Here is a 22,299-nt window from a genome sequence, read left to right on the forward strand (position 1 = left end):
GGGGTGGCCCAGGGGGATTCGCGCGGCGCGGGTGCCGTTCAGACACAGGGACCTCCTCTGCGTTGGTCCGATGGGCCATTAAGTCTGGTTGCTGGGACTCCACGGCACGCGGGAGGATGCCGTAAGGGTCCCGCAAAGAGAGAGGGCCCGATCCAAAAGTTCCACCTGTACATAATGTATAACCTTGTTCACTTAATGTAACCATGTATTTGTAACCATGTCCTCATAACTCTGTGCCCAGGACATACCTGAACACGAGCGGTAACTCTCAATGTATTACTTCCTGGTGTAACATTTTTATAAATAAATAAACTCGGTACTCCTTATTCCCAAGATGTAAATCGCAGGATAAAATGTGAAAATGTGCCTGGGTTCGGTTGTTTTATCCCTTTCAGAGTATGAGATGAGACATTTTGGGGGTCATACTGCAGAGAAAAGTGAGGGATTCTTCAGGATGAAAAAGACCAAAGGGAGACAACGAGGTGGATTTTAACCCCTGCAGTTTGTTGCTGGAGGTTCTGGCAGCGACTGGGTTTTTAATTGTGTGATGATCATATCACCCTTCAAAACAGCTTCCAGAATGTGCAGAGCTCTGTTTGAGAAGTGGAAAGTCATGTACAATAACTCCTAAACATACACTATAAATCGGCACAATCTGCCTCAGGTACAGAAAACTAACATTTGCTACAGAACTTCATAAAGGCTGCCAAAACAAACTGCTCAAGTAGTACCAGCAAAGAGCCCTCTTCATAGGATCAGCTGTGCAGACAAGAGAGCCAAAAATGCTCTCAGGATTCCACCCCAGAGGTGGCTGCTGTAAGACCACTAAATTATCACTGTAACATGGTCGAGAATCAAAAGGAACTTTAGCAATTTACGTTGCACTTTATCTTCTTCCTATTAATAATTCTAATGATTATTATGGCACTGGACTAACACGGATATCCCCAGATTGAATCCCCATGCCGTAGATTGTCAGCTCTTGTGGACAGTGACCTATGCTGCCTGCAGAACCCCATGCGCTGCCTTGTAACATAATATAAAGTATCAGAACAAGAAGCCCAGCTGGAAGAGCAATGAATCCAGCACAAGAACCAACAGCCCATGGGAAGTAAATCTAACAATAGAGATTTGGCTGAGAGAGCTGGCAGCTACTGCTGAGCATTAAGAAACTTGAGAGCCCCTGGCAGGGATCTAACGCTACATCTGTCCTGGTACCTAATTCAGCATGATAATCGGAGCTGCTCTCCAGAAAACACACATGTTTTCAATTCTCTCTCCTTTGCCCTTCTTAATTTATGAAACATCTTTCTTCTCTTGCTAAACCCCACCAGGCTTGGCTCTAAAACCGTTACTTCTCTTGCCGAATGTGCTGAGTCAGACAGTCTGTGCGCACATGCCATGTACGAGAGGATGTTCTATTCTGCGTTTACGCACTCCGCACCGCCAGCTTAGCGCGTCCAATTTGGGGCAGCAACGTCAGATTGTGACAGGTTTCCGGTGGGATTTTCGACCCCTGACAAAACTGGACAAATAGGCACTGCAGGCCTTTCCAGTAGTAATAATAATAGCATGTTCTTGTATATCTCTGTTAGTTTTACATACAGTAGCGCTTTACAGAGACATTTTGCAGATACCGTCCCTGCACTGTTGAGTTTACAAGCTATATTTTGGTGCCTGAGGCACAGGGAGATAAAGTGACTTTATCCCAAGGTCACAAGGAGCCGACACCAGAATTGAACCAGGTTCCCCTGCTTCAAACATTGGGCCAGTCAGTGTTTTTACTCACTGAGCGCTCCTTCTCCCTAATAGGATGATTGTGCTGTACATAACACTTTGCAGGCATGATGAACCCTGCCCCAGAAAGCTTACACTTATTGTGGGTGCCCAAGGGACATCAAGGGACAATTATAGGGATATAGCTAGATTGATTATAGTGGCACTCCACTAACAAAATGTTAACTTCCTGGGTGCATTAGCTGCCAAGGGCCACCAACAGGTCAGGTTTTTAGGCTATCCCAGCTTCAGATGGCTCAATCAGTGGCTCAGTTGAAGACTGAGCCACCTGTGCTGAAACTGTGATATCCTGAAAACCTGACCTATTTGGGGGGGGGTGGGAGTCCGGGGGGTGCTTGAGGACTGGAGTTGAGCCCCCCTTTGCAAGGGAATAAGGCATAGCAGAAAGTGATAGCCGGCACTCCAGGGCTTGTTGAAAAATGTAACGTGTAAGGTCCTTGGAGAGCCGAATCCTTGACTTTGTGCAATAAACTTATTACATTTCTCAACAAACCCTGGGGTGCCAGCACTTTTTCATATATATGTATAAATAATTTTTCCTTTCGATTGGGGTTGTATCACTTTATATGTGAAGATCATTATTACATTTCAGATCCGACCATTTATACAAAACCAAAATAAAGTAACATTTGAACAGTAGATAAAACTGGTCTCCATTCTCTCCTTGTTTCATCAGTTTTTTTGCTGTGCCAGTTTTCGCACCTCCGTTATATACTATAAGAATTTTAGGATTATCATGTACCACTTTTCGTCACTATGACATAGGAGTCTAAAACATATATTGTCTAAAAATATATGCTCTGAAATTTATATCCTCTTTTCTCATAGATTTACTCTTTAAAGCAGCATTTCATGCTTAAAAAAAAAGTGTTTTTACCCAAGATTGAAGATTGAAGGTTCCCTGGAGCTGAACCCCAATTAATGTCAGCTCTGGGGACCAGAGATGCTTACCTCCATAGTGTATGCCGGTAGCGTCTCTGCCAAGCTACCACAGATGACATAATGGCCACTATTCAACACTCCCAGGCCCTGCTGGCCAATAGGAAGCTGTGACATCATCGGGTGCGGCTTCTTATTGGCCCGTGTGACGCGGGAGCTTTAAACTTTAAAGCACAACTGGCACAGCAAGAGTGGCTACCGGCACCTACTTTTGAGGTAAGTATCTCCGGAAGCACGGGGTCCCTGGGGCTGAAATTAATGGGGTTCAGCTTCGGATACCCCATGCTTCAATCCGAGGTAAAAAAAAATGAAAACATCTTTAGAAAAGGTGCTTGGATTGCTCCTTTAAGAATTTGTTTTCAGGTGTTGCTCCTAATTTCTTTTACAGCAAATAAAAATCCTACTTGTGAGCCCATTCACAAATCTCAGACAGCTCCACAAACCTGCCCTTCCCTATTCGTTTCGCATACAAGTCTTCCACTGCAGCCAGGATTTCTGGGTAATCACATACAAATGAGCACTCTGTGAGTCACTTTTTGCCTACTATCCATTTTAATATGGATCCCTATAGGTTTATGCCTGCCGAATTACACATTTCACAGCTTTTTCCGCACAGCATGGGTTAAAAAGTGCATTGCCAGTAAATCTACTCACAGACAGCTGTTCCAACCTTAGGAGATCCATCAGTGTGAGGATGGGTTACTGGCTATGCAGTGTGAAGCTGGTAGTGGTTACAGTACATAGCCAGTAAACCATCTGATGAGCCTCAAGAGGTAGAAACGGCTAAGAGATAATGGGCAAAAGCAGGATTGTGGACCTGTTTGAGTGGTAAGGGCAAGGCGGCCATCTTGGGCCCCGCGCTCCCTCCTCACCTTCCTGTCAGCGCCAGGATCCAACGCTCACACCCGACCGGAGGGGGGGAGCTGGAGGAGGAAGCGGGGGGGGGGGTGCCATCTCCTCCAGTTCCCTCCTCCGGTCAGAAGGATGCCGGCACCGACACGAGGATGGAGAGGAAGGAACGTGGGGACGGACCTGCACAGAGGTAGGTGTGGGATGTGTGTGTTTTCTCCTCACTTTTTCTGGAGAGGGCCATCTCCTGTGGCGTCATGTGACGACACCTTTCCACTTTTACCCATCTGATGGTGCAGAATCGTTGCTCACTGATCACTGCACTTTGTATGCTGAGAATGACATCCCAGCTCTCAGGCTTGTGTCCTTCATGGGTGGGAAGTTTATATTTTGCAGTGAATGTGTGAGAGTTTTCTATCGGTGCAGGAATCATCCAGAGAAAAAACATGAGGCCCCATCAAAGGTCCCTTTGTCCTCATCAAAGTGGGAGCTGCAGCCAGCATTGGGCCACATTATTTCTTTACATGTATTTTCTTTGCTGCTGCTATCAGCTTCAGAGGAAAAGCAAATGAGTTCAAAAAGCAGGGGACGGCAGAGAGCCAGCTCCCGGGAGTCTGTCACGTGCTATAGAGGGGCCTTATCTCATTTGGACCCATATTGTGCTTACAAGGGACAGGACCTCTATTGTATTGTATTGTATGTCTTTATTTATATAGCGCCATTAATGTACATAGCGCTTCACAGTAGTAATATACGTGGTAATCAAATAAATAACAGATAATATAAATAACAGATCATGGGAATATGTGCTTCAGACATAAAAGTAACATTTCGGAAGAGGAGTCCCTGCCCCGAGGAGCTTACAGTCTAATTGGTAGGTAGGTAGAACGTACAGAGACAGTAGGAGGGAGTTCTGGTAAGTGCGTCTGCAGGGGGCCAAGGTTTATGTATCATGTGTATAGTATTAGCCACAGTGCTACTCATATGCTTCTTTAAGCAAGTGTGTCTTAAGGTGGGTCTTAAAGGTGGATAGAGAGGGTGCTAGTCGGGTACTGAGGGGAAGGGCATTCCAGGGGTGTGGGGCAGTCAGTGAAAAAGGTTTAAGGCGGGAGAGGGCTTTAGATACAAAGGGGGTAGAAAGAAGACATCCTTGAGAAGAACGCAAGAGTCTGGATGGTGCATAACGAGAAATTAGGGCTGAGATGTAAGGAGAGGCAGAAGAGTGTAAAGCTTTAAAAGTGAGGAGAAGAATGGAGTGTGAGATGCGGGATTTGATCGGAAGCCAGGAGAGGGTTTTCATGAGGGGAGAGCTCTATCCAAAAGCTCTCCAATATGGGAATGTGTAGGTATCTACTATATATTTGTGAAAGCACTGTATGATTGTCTGCATGGCCTGTGTCCCTAGGGGAAATCTCATTGGTCCCTTGGGCCGCCCGCCCCCGCACACCTCTCATTGGCCTGAGGCGGAGTGACGGCCCAAAACACACACACACCACCCCCCCTCGCTCTCTGCGGCTCTCCCCTCACATAGACCGCTCCCCCAACTGACCATCCCCGAGAGCGCTCCCCACGGCTCTCACCACCCATAGGCCACTCCCTCACCCGGCGCTCTCCCTCACCCGCTCACCCCCCGCCGCTCACCCCCTCCCCCACACACACACTCAGCACGCTCTCTGCGGCTCTCCCCTCACACAGGCCGCTCCCCGTCCCCGAGGGCGCTCCTCCGGCTGTCTCCGCCTCTCCCCGCGAGAGGCACAGCACCTCCTCACCGGAGCGTGTCAGCCTCGCCACGGAAGAGCCCGAGGTGGAGGAGGAGGGCGGCCGTGACCCAGAGGAAGAGGAGCGCAGCCGTGTACAAGGTGAGTACACGCAGGGGAATGGGTTATTTACCGCGTCCCTGACTCCCCCTGCCCTTTGCCCCCCCCTACCCTCCCTACCCCCCCTCTACCCTCCCTACCCCCCTGCCCCCCCCTACCCTCCCTACCCCCCTGCCCTCCCTTTCCCTTCCCCTTCCCATTGCCCTCCCTCCCTCTGCCCTTTGCCCCCTGCCCCCCTACCCACCTGCCCTTTGCCCCCTGCCCCCCTACCCACCTGCCCTTTGCCCCCTGCCCTTTCCCCCTGCCCTCCCTCCCCCTGCCCTTTGCCCCCTGCCCTCCCTCCCCCTGGCCTTTGCCCCCTGCCCTCCCTCCCCCTGGCCTTTGCCCCCTGCCCTCCCTCCCCCTGGCCTTTGCCCCCTATCCTCCCTCCCTGCCCTCCCTCCCCCAGCCCTTTGCCCCCTGCCCCCCCAGCTCTTTGCCCCCTGCCCCCCTACCCACATGCCCTTTGCCCCCTGCCCTCCCTCCCCCCCTACCCACATGCCCTTTGCCCCCTGCCCTCCCTCCCCCTGCCCTCCCCCCTCCCCCTGCCCTTTGCCCCCTGCCCTCCCCTCCCTCACCTGCTTTTTGCCCCCCCGCCCCTCCCTGCCCTTTGCCCCCCTGCCCCTCCCTGCCCTTTGCCCCCCCCGCCCCTCCCTGCCGTTTGCCCCCCCCGCCCCTCCCTGCCGTTTTCCCCCCCCGCCCCTCCCTGCCGTTTGCCCCCCCTCCCCCCCCTGCTGTTTGCCCCCCCCTGCTGTTTGCCCCCCCCGCCCCTCCCTGCTGTTTGCCCCCCTGCCCTTTGCCCTCCCCACCCTTCTACGCCCCTTGCCCCCCCCCGCCCTTCGACGCCCCTCCCCCCCGCCCTTCCACGCCCGGGCAACGCCGGGTATATCAGCTAGTATATACTATATTATAATATATATAGTCAATAAAAAGATCACTTGTAAGCACATTCACATGTCTTAGACAGGTCTGCAACCCTGCCTTTCACTATTATCACCCAGCATACAGTGCTTCCACTGCAGCAAGGGATTCTGGGAAATGACATGCAAATGATCACACAGTGCCACCTTTTGCCTGAAATCCATTTTTACATGGAACCAATATAAGCTAATGCTCGCTCTTAACACAGCTTTCAAGCACAGCATGGGAATCAGATGCAAAGCCAGAGAAACAACTCACAGACATGTTTAAACCTTAATGGGTCTCATCAGTGTGAGGTTGGTTGTACTGCTGGCTTTGCAATTTTCAAGGTAGTAGGATTTACCTAACACCTTTTCAATATATACAAACACCACTTGGTCACCCTACCTTATCTACATCTCTGTTTTTTTTCTGCTCGTTTTAGCCATAGATTCCTTTGTTAATCAGTATTGACATTTAAAGTGGGTGTGATTTTTAAACAATTATGGGGTTACTCACGATACTGCTGAACAGGGGAACGCAGGCATGGAAACTAGAATCCACAGTCCATGCATTGTTCTTGTGCTGGAAAACAAATGTAGAGAAACATTGGAAGGTGTGCGTGTGCGTTTTAACTACCGATTTGTATTATTGCTCCCCCTGTACAGACGTAGGCTGGCGCATGCCAATGGGTGAAATGGAGTGCCAGCCTTGTCACGCGTGGCCAATTCATACAAAAGTCACTTATCCCGTTGGCATGTTATTCGTCTGCCATGCAGCAGCCGCAGTAATACAAGGCACTATATAAACACAGTATAATAATATTGTTTTTTTTTTGTTTTGTTACAATGAGTTTTGAATAACAGGGTAAAGCCGTTGCTTTATTTTCCTTACCCCCGTACTCTATCCCATGGAATAGGGGTGCTGACAGCCAAATTTCGTCTTGTGCAGGTTGCTAGGGGAGCGGGTTTCAGAGTTTTGCCATGAGGTCATTCTATCCTACAACAACACATTACATATGCAGACCGACTCAGTAGTGAGCAACTGCAACAGGCTAGGGCTGAGCTGATAGAAGAATTCAAGCCCCCTCACCAACATGTGTTAGAGCTGCAATAAGCACTCGGCCATGCAATAAATAATAAAAGAGATCCGCAGAATAGTTTCAGAGCTCCGGGATAATTCTGCAATTAAGCAACCGGAATATGGAAAAGAAACGGCAAAAAGCAGAAAACAATATTTCTAGGGATTTTTCTACTTGTTTTAAAAGAGCGTGCCGATGTCACCTTTTAATATCTTATGCTGTCTACAGTGATCCTCATCTTTCTCTCTTCATGGGTTTGTCATTTTGTAGGAAATGGTAACAATTGAAGGGGAACTATGGTGCTTTGATTAGAGGTCTGACTGCAGCATCACTATTTTAATAGGGGATTTTGGTGCAATTGTGAGGTTCTGGTCAGATCTCTCCTGGATCACGGCGTTGGGAGGATTCTCTGAAAAAAACTGCAGAAGTAATGTGCGTGGTTGTTAAAAAAAACAGTAGCATCTTGATTTCTTATCCTTCTGTAGTGTTGAGAGATGTCGACTGCAGGGGTTCTCAACTGCAGTGCTCAAGACCCCCAACAAGTCAGGTTTTCAGGATATCCCTGCTTCAGCACAGGTGGCACATTTAGTGAACCCTGGGAAGCAGGATCTTTGCTGATCGATCACGTGAGAACGAATCGATCGGCAGCTTAGGTAATTAGTTTTCAATAAAGGTAATCAAAAGCTGCATATATTAAAACAAAAAGAACAGAAAACCCCGGCCTCTTCCTGCCGCTGCGTCTGACTGCCTTCCGGGAGAACAGTGCTTCTGTGACCGGCTCCCTGGACACATGGAAACACCTACCAACCCCTCCCCCCCACCTACCTTGGGCTGGGGTTGCACAAGTAGGCCCACGTCCCTCCGGAGCACAGTACCTCTGCATCTGACTGCCTCCACGGAAGCACAGTGCTTCTGTGACCGGCTCCCAGGGGTCTCCTGGCCAGGGTGTGAGATGCAAACAGGGCCACGGTCCCAGCCCTATGGAGTGCTGCTGACCAGTGTTCTGGTGTGTCCACATACACACAGATGTAAACACATATACATATATGAATGTATGTATGTGTGTATGTATGTATGTGTGTGTGTGTGTATATGTGTGTGTGTGTGTTACAACAGACGACAGAGAAGCCCAATGCTACATCCAACATGACAGAAATACACAGTGTTTATATATTCTCTTGAAAAGGGGTCATTTAGTTTAACGCTTTGGCCAAAGGGTTAAACTAAATGACCCTATTTCAAGAGAATATATAAGTATTTTACTGTGTATTTGTCATGTTGGATGTAGCATTGGGCTTCTCTGTCGTCTGTTGTATACATTTGCCACGCTCAATAGCACTCCATTTTGACACTTAAATACAAACATATATTTTGTGGGGGCTCAGGGGTTCCCAAAAAGAGCTTGCTGGGGTTTTGTGTTGTGTGTGTGTGTCACACACACACACACACACACACACACACACACACACACACACACACACACACACACACACACACACACACACACACACACACACACACACACACACACACACACACACTGAGTATGTGCCGAGCACCCGCCTTCACAGTCACACTTCATTGTATTTTATCAATCCAATTGTACTTTCATGTCCATGATAATTATGGCATGAAACACTTTTGACAGTGTGAAAACACACAGAAGTTTCACTTCTAACACGTGTGCTTGGCACACACCACCTTTTTTTTTTTAGTTCACAGTGCTAATAATTTTTCCAAAATATATGTATATATTTTTCAAAAGCCGTTATTGAAATGTTTCACAATGGGGGATGGAAATCTGAACTCATTATTGTAAACCAAACATACACCTCTGACCAGTAATGCTGTCTTCAAAGCACCACCTTCAGGTTTTATTCCTATTGAAGGAACTCACAACCTGAGCTGTTCTATCAAAGGGACCAAATTCTATTAGATGAAGAGCTTGGTGCATGATTGAATACAAGATCTGAAACATGTGTGTGTTGTAGGAGAAACATACAGCTGCTTCCACATACAGTACGGCTCTGGCCTTGAGTGAGATACATTGACACACGTTTGTTACAAGTTCTCAGTTACATTCGCTACATTTTGGACCATTGAATACTTGTAGTATTTCCATGCAAGATCCTATGTTTGTTTTTTTTTATTTTTTTAAATAAATCAGTTCTGTAGTATTAGATAATACTAATTTTTTATTTTAAAATGCAGCTCTTAATTTTTTTATGAGTTTTAATATACTGAGCATCCATTGATTTGTATAGCAGGCCCACCTCCCCAGCAATGCAAGATCTTTGTAACACTTTCCTGTTGTGTGCCAATATTCCCAGCAGTTTGATCTGCAAACTGCAATAATAGATAATGTTACCGTAGTAATATAAAAATGCATTGTATGCATCGATCAGCATGTATTGCATCGATCGGCAGCTTAGGTAATTAGTCTTCAATAATGGTAATGAAAGGCTGCATATATTGAAAGAAATAAAAGATTTGATTTTTTTATTAAGCTGCTTGGATTGCCACTTTAAGAGTTAATTCCCTCATACTGTATATTCCAAAATTATCTTTAGCCTACAATCCCCTAACTCCTGTAGTTTCAGAAAAGCCTATGACACCCCACGGCACTGTGTATATTTATTTATTTATTTTATTTATAAAATATTTTACCAGGAAGTAATACATTGAGAGTTACCTCTCGTTTTCAAGTATGTCCTGGGCACAGAGTAAAACAAATAATACATGGTTACAAATACAGTTACATAAATGAACAAGGTATACATTATATACAAGACATTGCATGCACAATTAAAGAAAATATATATTATGGGCGTATGAAACAGTTACAGACCAGATTAAAGTGTGGGACAGCCTTAGATTTGAAAGAACTTAAGCTGGTGGTGGATATGAGAGTCTCTGGTAGGTTGTTCCAGTTTTGGGGTGCACGGAAGGAGAAGGAGGAACGTCCGGATACTTTGTTGAGTCTTGGGACCATGAATAATCTTTTGGAGTCTGATCTCATGTGATAGGTGCTGCGTGTGGTAGGGGTGAGGAGCTTGTTCAGATAGCTGGGTAGCTTGCCCAGAAAGTATTTGAGGGTGAGACAGGAAAGGTGAACTTTGCGCCTAGACTCTAGTGATGACCAATCTAGTTCTTTGAGCATTTCGCAGTGATGTGTGTTGTAGTTGCTTTGGAGAACAAAACGACAAATTGAATTGTAGAGGGTGTCAAGTTTGCTAAGGTGGGTTTGAGGAGCCGAGCCATATACTATGTCTCCATAGTCAATAATTGGCATTAGCATCTGCTGTGCAATACGCTTTCTGACCAGGAGACTTAGGGAGGATTTGTTCCTGTAAAGTACCCCTAGTTTGGCATAGGTCTTGGTTGTCAGGGTATCAATGTGCATCCCGAATGTTAAGTGGGAGTCAAACCATAAGCCCAGGTATTTAAAACTAGTGACAGGTGTTAGGGTGGTGGTAGCGTTGGTTCTAATCAGGAGCTCAGTCACTGGAAGCTTTACAAATTTAGTCTTGGTCCCAAATACCATTGTTACAGTCTTGTCAGTGTTTAAAAACAGTTTGTTTTGGGAAATCCAGTTTTCGAGTCTCAAAAAGTCAGACTGAAGTATGTATTGAAGGTCAGAGAGGCTATGGCTCTGTTATGAAAATCTGTTAAATGTGCAGAAATGACACTTGCTATAAATCCATGCTGCCCCCAGTTACACGAATACAAAAGGTTATCATTGTTTCAGCCTGTAGTTTGCATTTCTCCTAAGGCCTGGGACATAGTGTGTTTAAGCGTGCTGAGGCGCGCTCCTGCTCTGCCTCGCCTGCTGAAAATGGGGCTTTTTCCTGTCCTTGCAGGCGAGGCAGTGAGCGCGCTCTGGGGGTGGGGCGGAGCAGAGGCGTGCCAGGAGGCGGAGCGGGAAGCGGGGCTAGTCCCCCGCTCCCATTGGATGGGGGCAGTCACGTGACCGCTCCTCCGCTTCCCCGAGCGGCAAATTTCAAACCTGCCTGTCTGTTCCAAGTTTCTCAGCCTCCGCACGCATCAGCGCGCATGCGGAGGGAGGAACTATAGCCGCGCTGATGACAGATGCAGGGGCTTTGTGCATCTGCTCAGCGCGGCTCAGCCTGCCTCAGCAAGCTTAAAACTCACTATGTCCCAGGCCTAAAGTGCAATCACGTAAAGAATCTGCCCGCCAACCCAGTGAGATAAGTGTTAGCACGTCCTTAAAGCACAGGCGGGCAACTCCAGTCCTCAAGGGCCACCAACAGGCCAGGTTTTCAGAACATCCCTGTTTCAGCACAGGTGGCTCATTCAGTGGCTCAGTCGAAGATTGAGCCATCTGTGCTGAAGCAAAGACTGATTGAGCCACCTGTGCTGAAGCAGGGATATCTTAAAAACCTGACCTGTTGGTGGCCCATGAGTACTGGAGTTGCCCACCTCTGCTCTAAAGTAATACAGAATTAATAGGAGCTTGATCAAATTGTACAAAACCCCCTCACCGCTCCTTTCAGTGCCCTGCGGCCTCCATTTAGCACTGAATGTTTTAACCGTTTTTAAGGGAGCTGTTACTTTTGCACACAGATGTTAAAGCTAATTTGAAGACTCGTGCTTTAATCACTTTGAGATAGAGCTGCAGAGTATTGCCAAGTCTGCAGTGTTGATTTTTTTTATAGTACTTTTTATAAGTACTGGCATCGTCCCTCTGTCGCCACACTAACAAAACAGAGGGGTCCTTCCTTACTACGGGATTTTTTGGAAAGGGTTACACAGCGCTAGGGACGGGCTGGTTGAGTTCGACTGTCAGAAATAGTGTCCCCAATAATACTGTTGGCGCTTGTGTTTTCCAAGAAGTCAGTGGAGCTATACTCTGCACTGATTTATATTGTAGCATCATCATTTCCATGTTTTCAGTGATTACAGCAGCTGGAAGAACATGCAGGAGGATCAAATTCTGCATCTGTAAAAAAAAGAAAAACAAGAAAAACTCAGAATAAAATGTTCTTTACAAGGCCATGAGGAATGCAAGGTATTCCTACAAAATAAGGACTCGTGTGTTCCTTCTAAACCTCCCAGCAGCCCACGTTCGGGTGCCACAGCTGCCAAATATGTTGAGGTAACTGCTGGACGCTGGGTTCTGTGGTCTAGAGAACCTTTCAGGTCTCGCGTTGGGGTTTGTGCACTATACATATACCTGGCTGCTCTGCTGGGCCTTGTGGGGTAGCTTTAAATATCTCTTTATGCTCTTCGATGCCGGGCTGGGACAAGACAGAAATAACCATCAGGGCATAAAACGCATGCAGTGTTCGAGCCAAATATATCCCGGTCTTTCACCCCTTCACTGCTCTGAAAAAACCCAAACACGGCATGTCTCAGTCCTGAGTAGTTTGTGGTAGTTCATTTTTGGAGACGCTCATCATGCTTCAAAAATCACGTATCACTTCCCATTGGCTATTTGGTCCAAATGTATTTCACCCCAGCCTGGCACCCATCTTGCCAGCCTCACCTGGCACCCATCCTGCCAGCCTCACCCGGCACCCATCCTGCCAGCCTCACCCGGCACTCATGCGGACAGACTCACCTGGCACCCATCTGGCCAGCCTTACCCAGCACCTGTCCTGCCAGCCTCACCCGACACCCATCCTGCCAGCCTCACCCGGCACCCATGCGGCCAGCCTCACCCGGCACCAATGCGGCCAGCCTCACCCGGCACCCATGCGGCCAGCCTTAACCGGCACCCATGCGGCCAGCCTCACCCGGCACCCATGCGGCCAGCCTCACCCGGCACCCATGCGGCCAGCCTCACCCGGCACCCATGCGGCCAGCCTCACCTGGCACCCATGCGGCCAGCCTTACCCGGCACCCATGCGGCCAGCCTCACCCGGCACCCATCTTTCCAGAGACTATAAGAAGTTTTTCGGATGATCCTTTAAAAAAAATTTTTTTTTAAATAAATAGAAAAAGTCAACAAATAAAAAGGTAAACTCAAATAAGTTATATATATTATTTCTCTTGGGCCTCTAGAGCTCAGCACCTGCACTCTGAGCTCGGTCTGCCAAACAATTTCATTGGAAACCCCCAGACTAGAACATTATGGTCCAACTCCTGTGACCAACAGACACCTTTCTGCTGATGACCCCACAGCTATCCTTAATTATCTCACCAACCAGGGTCTCCCAAGAGCTTGCAGCTCCCTGGGATCAAAAGGTAAAACAAATCGTGATATTGGAAGATTGCCGCTTTAACCAAAAGGGACATATATGTTTGGAAAGTGACATTGTTCTTGTCATCTGAACCCAAGGCGGATCTTTTTGCTTCTCTTTCTAAGCACTCTGGGAGTTGAAGCCTTGCTGATGTTGAACAGGGGAACGGAGGATTGAAACCCCATGACTAGTCCTCCTGACATGGAGACATGTCAGGAGTCACCCCAGCCAGGTGACCATGCGACCGTGCCTTGCGATCCAATCACATCGCTGAGGATTGTCAAGTGATAAGAGGGTGGACCGGCTGGAGGGAGAGTGTACGTCAGGTGCTGCCAATGTGCAGTTTCCGAAGCCTCTCTCTCCGATCTCCGAGAAAGACAAGGTCTCTATCGGCCAGTCATGTGAGCCAGTGAAGTCACCAAGGGGTCTATGAATAGAAGCATAACACGGAAATTAGTAACCGGAGAGTACTAAAGAATAACCTTGCTGCGTGTTTCATACATGACTTGGTACTTTGACACCAAGCTCTTTCTTGCCGAGCTGAAAACTAGCTCACTCGGGGCATGAAAAAACATCTTCCTTTTATAAGACTGCAGCTCAGAATATCTCTCAGGGAGCTCCTAATATAGGAATCGGTACACCAACTATACGCTCGGCCGCGTCGCCGTCACATGTGGTCCTCCAGCAGCAAATGGTGTTAAATGTTGATGTAATTTGCATCTCCTCTCAGCTGACGAATTATAGAGAAGGTGATATAACCTCTGTAGTGCTGCAGAGATCTGCAACACATTTCTGCAGCCCTTCAAAGTATTGTTTTGCTGGATCTCAGTAGCAACAAAAAGGTACAAATGCAAATTGGGAGTATTTCAGAGACCGAAGGGCTTACACTCTAACGTTTCCTGGGTGCGAAAAAAACAGCACCAGATTTTTTCAAAGTGAAGCAAGACATCTCTTGGTTTGTCATTTCAATCTGGTCTCAATGGGAGAGAAAAAAATGAAGATTCGAAATTCACCACGTTTACCAATATTAGCAAATATTTATATCTTCGAGTAAACTTTAATACATTAGGTGTAAATGCATTCAAAGGGGGTTAGGTAAGTGGGTATGTAGAACAGAGAGTATGTATGTATTGTGAGATAGTCCCAGGATAGTAGGCAGCTTTCTGTCTTATTTATAACAGAAAGTGCAGACTTAGGCCTCGTCCAGGGTGATGCGGAGCGGGCGCTCGCACTGGCTGCGATGAACACATTGCTGCAATGTGTGTGGCCAGCGTGAGCGAGCAGCTGCGCATGCACGGCGCTTAGCTGCTTGCAGAGTCAAGCAAATTTGAATGTGCCGCTCCCTGGCGTGTCACGTGAGTGGTTCGCCAAATGAGGGCGAACCAGCTCCGTGACATCATGGCTGCGCCCCATGACACGCCCTCCGCGTGCGTACCTAGCTGTCCACAAATCTCCCGGCTAGAGCCCATGCTGTGCTTAAAAGATGTGTGAACGGCGATGCATCTGCTTAAATGGACTCCATGTGAATGGATATTCCAGGCAAAAGGTGACACATTGTGTGCTCATTTGCATGTCATTTCACAGAATCCCTTGCTGTAGTGGGAGCACTGTATGCTAGGTGATAATGGTTGAAAGGCAGGGGTGCAGACCTGTCTAAGACATGTGAATGTGCTCACAAGTGATATTCTTTATTGAATATATATATATAAAAAAAAATTTGGGGGCGGGAGCTGATGGGAAGAGATGACGGCAGTAACTCCAGCAACAGTTACGCGGTGAGTGTAACAATAATGTGTGTTTATTTCCGTTTCAGCGCTGTAATGGAGGGACAGAGCCTCTGTGTGATGTGCAGTGTCTTTCACACTATACACTAGAACGCTGCCCAGAACAGAGCAGCCTCTGTGACTCTCTGCCACAGGGGATAGATTGGGAGAATGGAAAGAAAAAGAAAGAAACACAAACAGAATGTACATTTCCAGGAACTCTCGGCACGGACGACTGGCTAATCCGTCATCCACCAGATCGTCAATGGCGCCACGGAGGACTTATAAGAGTTTTAAAACCAGAGAGCCACAGTCATGACACAAGCCCTTCATCTCTAACCAGAACAATGCAATACACTATTAACCCTTCTGCGGCCAGGTGCATTGCAATGCTTTGCAGACTCCTTTTGATTCTTGGCCATATGGGGGTTTTATTTGTAACCTTGTTTTGTTATCCTGGAGCAGAATCCGCCAACTCTAGTTCTGAAGGGCAACCAACAGGTCAGGTTTTCAGGATATCGCTGCCTCAGCACAGGTGATGCAGGCGAGACTGAGTCACTCATCGAGACGCCTGTGCTGAAGCAGGGATATCCTGAAAACCTGATCTGTTGCTAACTCCTGAGGACTGGAGCTGGCCCTCCCTGTGGAGGGACTGTGTCTCCCATTTGGGACCTAAAAAAAATGGAAAGAACTTGCACTCACCCTGGAAGCGCTAGCAGTGGTCATATATTTCTTAGACAAGAGATGCTAAGATCCTGCATCGATACGCTGAATACACAAAACTGCAAAATACTGCACCGTGTTGGATCAGCACTCCAAAAATATATCAAACAAGATAATGATAGACTCGTTCCTTTTGGTCTTACAAAGTTTCTTCTGTAATATATCAAAAATGAGCAGCAATGCAAAAATATTTAAGAGCCCAGAAGGAAAGGTAGATCAGCAGACACATATTGTTAAAGCAGAAAAGCATATAGCACTGCGGTATTTCGTGTAAACACATTTTTATTACAGGATTAACGCATGGGTTCTCCTGATCTGAACGGTGTTCATTTCATCTCCAGGGACCCCCTGCTTCCCAAGATACTAACCTCCGCAGGGGGCGCCGGTGTGCAGCCAGGTAACGTGTGCGCCAAACAAAATGGCGGCTTCAATGTCTCGTGTCACATGGGCCAATAGGAAGCCACGAGGTTATCCCTTGCGACTTCCAATTGGCCCGCGTTACCAGGATATTTAAACTGCACAGAGATGCCGGCGCCCCCTACGGGAGGCAAATATCTCTGGAAGCGCGGGGGGTCTCCGGAGCTGAAATAAACACGCGGGAGACCTGCGGCAAACCTATAATTAAAAAAAAAGGTTTAAAAAAATTGCGCAGTGCTACATTTTTTGCTACTTTAAAGCATCAAAACGTGAAAAATCCTATATCTCTTTTTTTTTTTTTTTCAACTTCAAAATTTTTATTGGGTTTCACATCAAAAACATTATGCCACATCCCATTGTAAACGATTTGAAACCCCCCGAGGTTTACCCTTTTCCTTCTCACTATCGGGGGTAAAGTCACTCAAGAGCAACGAGGGACTAACAACATACACTCACAAGACTAGACAAACCTGACTTACTGGACCAGAGACTAGACAACAGAGGAAAAAACACCAAAGGGGGGAAAAGGAGAGGAGGGGGGGGGGGGGGGGAAGGGAATGGACTGCCACCCTTTTCTTTGGTTGTGGAAGATCTGCTGTCGATCCGTAAGGCGTCCTTCTCCGTGGCTCCTGACGACTCCACCTCTTGGTTCCAATTCGAATAGTCGGGGGGGGGGATCCTACCTGTCATGTGCCTATGTTATAGTATGTTCCGCTCCGTCACCAGAGAACGCACTTGTGTGTATTATAGCAAAATCGTGCTGGCATCTACCCCGGGGATGTCGGATTGGATGAGCCATGGCTCCCATACTTTTAAGAAATTTCGGCCAGAGTCGTTGACCCAGCTAGTCAACTGTTCCATCTGGCAGACTTGCCACAATCTGTTTCGAATTTTAGAAATGACTGGAAGATCTTGCTGTATCCACAATGCTGCGATCTCGCACCGTGTGGCTGTGGCCATATGTGCCACCAGTTTGTGTGCCGATTTCGACAGCCCCTGAGCCCGCCTGCCCAGTAAGAACAGCCACGGGTCCAGGGGGACCTCTAAATCGAGGATACTTTGTGTCCAAGCTCTAATGCTCTCCCAAATCGGAAGTACCTTCGGGCAGGACCACAGCATGTGGACTAGGTCTGCTGTTTCCCCGCACTGTTTTGGGCAGAGCGGGGAATAACCGCCGACAAATTTAGATAAACGTAATGGGGTATGATACCAGCGCATCATGACCTTATATGCGTTCTCTTTTAACGTAGAGCATATGGAGCTTTTGGCTGCCGCCTGTAGGATCCACTCCCAGTCTTTGTCCTCTAAAGTCTCCCCTAGGTCTGTCTCCCATTTAGTCATGTAGTTCAGTTTGTCGGCGTCAGGTCCCCTTGGGCAGATCACTTCCCGGTATAATCTAGAGGTGAGTCCCCGTGTGTCCGTGGCTCTAGAACACAGCTGCTCGAAATTGGTCCTGGCTGGTCTAATTGGAAATTCATTATAGAATGCTCTTATCTGAAGGTAGCGGAATAATTCAGTGTTTGGAAGGCCTTTTTCTGATTTGACGTGTTCGAATGTTTTAATATACTGAGGCCCCTTCAGATTCATTAATCGCTTATATCCCGACTGTATCCAAATTTTAAAGTGCCGCTCTCCGGCCATCCCCGGGGCGAAATCTGGGTTATCGAATAGCGGGGTCATCAAGGAGTGTTTTGTCGTTAGTTTATGTTTAAATTTGGAACTCCTCCACACCGCCAGAGAGTTCACCATGGTCCGTAGCAGCATCCCCACTGTGTTGTCGCAGCGTTTTGGCAGCCAAATTAAATTATACAGCTCAATTGGAGCACAGCAGGTTTTCTCCAGTGCCACCCATCTCCGCAGGGACGGGTCCAGGTGCCACTGGACGATCTGACCCAATCTAGCTGCTTTGTAATATGCCATCAAACAAGGTACCGCTAGTCCTCCTCTAATCGTGGGTCTAGTTAATATACTCTTAGCAATTCTTGGACTCTTCTTGTGCCAAATGAATTTCATGATCTTTGACTGTAAGGCGAGGATATCTGCCCGCACCAATGGTATTGGCAGGGCCTGGAACAGGTAAAGCACCCTTGGCAGAAGATTCATCTTAATGCTATGAATTCTTCCAAACCAAGAAATTCCAAACCCCGCCCACACCCTCATATCCTCCCTTAGAGCTTGAAATAATTTGGGATAATTAGCTTTGTATAATGAGTCATATGTCTTGGTAATTTGGATACCTAAGTATTTGATTGAGGAGGCTTGCCATTTAAAGTTAAAATTTAGTTCGATTAATTTCTCCATTGGGCGCGGGAGACTAATATTTAGGGCTTCAGATTTTGTCTGGTTAATTTTAAACCCGGAGATGAGGCTAAACGCACCCAGAATCTCAAAGACATTGGGCAGGGAAGTGAGCGGTCTCGACAGGGTCAAAATGACGTCATCAGCGTATAATGCCACTTTGTGGGGTTGGTCCCCTACGTCTATCCCTGTTATATCTGGGCTTAGGCGAATATGGGCCGCCAGGGGTTCTATACATAATGCAAATAGCAAAGGGGACAGGGGGCACCCCTGTCGCGTCCCGCTACAGATGTTAAATTGCTCCGATGGGAAGCCCTGGTGGCGCACCCTAGCTGTGGGGCCTTTATACAGGGCTAAGATGGCTTCTAGGGGGCGTCCCTCGAACCCAAACGCTCCTAGTACTGCCCTCAGATAGGACCAGTCAATCCTATCGAAGGCCTTCTCGGCATCCAGACTCAACAGCATAGACGGGATATTCTTTCTATTGGCCAGATCGATCAAATCAATGATCCGTCTTGTGTTGTCTGCTGCCTGCCTTCCTCCAATAAATCCCACCTGATCCGGATGGATTAGCCCAGGCAGGACAATGCCCACCCTGTTAGCTATAAGTTTAGAAAATATTTTCACATCGGAATTGATCAGGGATATGGGCCGGTAGCTCTTACAGTCTACCGGGTCCTTGCCAGGCTTATGGATCAGGGAGATTGAGGCCTGGAGCATCTGGGATGGAAAGGCGCCCCCCGCTAAGATCTCGTTAAATAGTTTTAATAGTTGTGGCGCTAATATTTTAAGGTATTTTTTGTAATATAAATTTGAAAAACCATCTGGTCCCGGAGCTTTAGCTGGCTTAAGGGCCTTTATAACCTCTGATAGTTCTTCGAACGTAAAGTCACCCTGTAGTGCCTCCTTTTCTGCCCTGCTCAATTTGGGAAGGCGCGCCTCTTTTAGGAATTTCTGGGTTTTTTCCTCTATTTTCTGTGTGTGGCTGACCTTATCTCCATCATAGAGAACTTCGTAGAATTTTTTAAATTCCTCAACAATTCTTCTGGGATCGGAGGTAAGGTCCCCCCCCTTGGTGCGGATAGAGGAAATACTATAATTAGGGAGTTTGTTACGTAATTTCTTGGCAAGTAAGGTATCTGGTTTGTTGGCTTTGTCGTAAAACTTACGCTTGGACCAGGCCAACTCCCTCTCGGCTCTGGAGTTTAGCAACAAATTGAGTTTAGTTTTGGTGTCAGAGAGTTCCTTAAGGGTAGCGCTCTGTTTATTTAGACTATGACATGCGGAGAGGTGTGCCAGTCTCCCTCGCAGATCTTTTATCTGGGACTCCTTAGCTCGTTTGGTTTGTGCTGCTAGATTCATTAGAAGACCCCTCATGGTTGCCTTATGGGCTTCCCAGAGTGTAGAGTGGGAAGATACACTCCCCGTGTTAATATCAAAGTATTCCCTGATTTTATCTCCTATCGCCCGCTCCGATAATGGGTTTTTTAACAGCAGCTCATTTAATTTCCAGTTCGCCCCCGGTCTGTCCAGGAGCTGCAGAGCACACCGCAGCTCAATCGGTGCGTGGTCCGACCATGAAATATCATGGATCCCAGTATGGGTGACCATGGGAACCGCTTTCTTAGAAACCAGGAAGTAATCTATCCTACTGTATCTGTTGTGGGGGTGTGAGTAAAAAGTGTATGCTCTCTCCGTGGGGTGTTTTTCCCTCCAAATGTCAAGTAACTGACAATCGTGCAGCCCGTGGAGTATGGTTAGTACGTCTTGTTTCTGTGGTAAGTTAGTCCCCGTGCATCTGTCCAGGTCTGGGTCTAGGGTGCGGTTCAAGTCTCCGGCGAGGAATATACAACCCATTGCCACCTTGTGTAATTTATCGAAAAATGACGTAAAGAATTGCGGGGCCTGTTCGCAGGGGGCGTATATTGAGCTTAATGTGACCTCCTTGTTATTAATTGTGCCTGTGACTATAACGTATCTTCCGTCTGAATCTTTATACGATTTAACCATTTGGAAGGGCACTCTTCGATGCACTAATATAGCCACCCCCCTTTTCTTTACTGTCGCCGAGGACATAAAAACGGTCCTGTAGTGCCCGTCCAGGTATTTGGGATGATTAGATTTAGAAAAATGAGTTTCCTGAACAAACACTATATCCGCCCTTCTACGGATATAGTCCCGGAAGGCAATTCTGCGTTTTATTGGGTTATTAAATCCCTTAACATTATGGGAGATAAGGATCAGATCGTTATTCATCTTGGGGAGAGGTTGAACCTGCGACATGTGGCGATAGTGTTATGTGTTTCGCTACTAACCCAGACCGAAGTAAGGCAGTCTCCTTCCTGCTACGCTCGTGGTGATCCTCGGGTGGTGGGTCCTGCGGGATGGGGAGAGACAATAGGAAAACCTGGGGGAAGACACACATAAAACAGTAAACAATTAATGTCCTCCGAGCTGTGGCCCTGCCAACTTGGCTCAGAGTCCAATGCCTTTGGGGACTGGGCACTCGCCCTGGAACTCCCTCTGATGTCACTTCACTTCTTAATCCCCCTCCCACCCAAAGGACTTCGCTGGGACTACCCCCTCCCAGCCCCTGGCCCATGCGGACCGCAGAGCAGGCCGAGATCCCTCAGCTCCCACCCCACTCCTCTAACAACAAACTAACTATAACCTTCATATCTTATTCCTATTAACTCCTATGTTCGATGCTAACCCAGGCATCTGTTTCCGCCGCTTTAATCCCAAATCTATGATCCCCTATTCGGTTGGGTGGCCTCTACCCCTTACTCTATTCCCCGAATACCCTCTGTGGTGCACTCTCCCTTTATGCCTTATAGTGTCTCATCTTCCAACTTGCTTGACCCTCTCAACCTGCTTAACCTTCTTATCTCACGTCTACTTGCTATTGCTTACCTTCCTCCTTCCGTAACGTCCTCTCTTCTATATGGACACCTGCTTTTGCCTTCTTCTCTCACCTCCTCCACTTCCCTTGCCCTTCGCTATCCTACCCCTCTCCTTCTCTCTGCTTCCCGTCTCCTTCCAGCTACTGACACTTCCCTTACGCCCTCCCCTTACTTACTTTCTCCTACCTTCGTATTCCTTCAGTTTACCTTCTCTTATCCCGCTTAGACCCACCAGCCTATGGGTAACCCCCCCTACATCTTTCCTCAGCCCTGGTTGCTGTCCACCACCTTGTAAGCCCTCTGTATTTTGTTTAATTTATTGCCCCACTACCCTCCTCCGAAGGCCTCTCCACCCGATTCCCTTTCTAGAGTGTGGGGATAGTGTCTCTTTTCCTCCGTCGCTGTTCACCGCTGCCTCTCCGTCTGTAGCTGTAGCGCTTGAGTAAATTCAAATCTCCCACTGGTCAGGGCCTCTCGTGTGGTGCGCGTCACTGCCTCGCGACAACTGGATCTCCTCCTTGCCCCCTGCAAGATGGCTGCCCGCACCCTTCCGGTTTCAGCGCCCGAGCA

At 47.7% G+C, this 22,299-nt stretch overlaps 2 protein-coding genes across 4 annotated transcripts in view; one reads left to right on the forward strand and one right to left on the reverse strand.

The window, feature by feature from the left end:
• Window positions 1-22,299, reverse strand: part of ALDH1L1 (aldehyde dehydrogenase 1 family member L1) — a 108,870-nt gene that overhangs the window by 55,564 nt on the left and 31,007 nt on the right. The window contains exons 1-2 of one of the 3 annotated variants that reach the window (XM_075574610.1): window positions 7,236-7,325; window positions 6,861-6,926 (exon numbers count right to left, since the gene is read on the reverse strand). In XM_075574610.1, the coding sequence (XP_075430725.1) occupies window positions 6,861-6,916 (56 nt within the window). In that variant the 5' untranslated portion in view covers window positions 6,917-6,926; window positions 7,236-7,325. Of the gene's footprint in view, window positions 1-6,860; window positions 6,927-7,235; window positions 7,326-22,299 lie in introns of those variants that run through there. The other 2 variants (XM_075574611.1, XM_075574613.1) reach the window with 2 other exon arrangements.
• TMEM43 (transmembrane protein 43) overlaps window positions 1-22,299 on the forward strand; it is a 268,845-nt gene that overhangs the window by 13,456 nt on the left and 233,090 nt on the right. The window lies entirely within an intron of this gene.

Source organism: Ascaphus truei, chromosome 17 (assembly GCF_040206685.1).
Source record: "Ascaphus truei isolate aAscTru1 chromosome 17, aAscTru1.hap1, whole genome shotgun sequence".
Taxonomy (NCBI): Eukaryota; Metazoa; Chordata; class Amphibia; order Anura; family Ascaphidae; genus Ascaphus; species Ascaphus truei.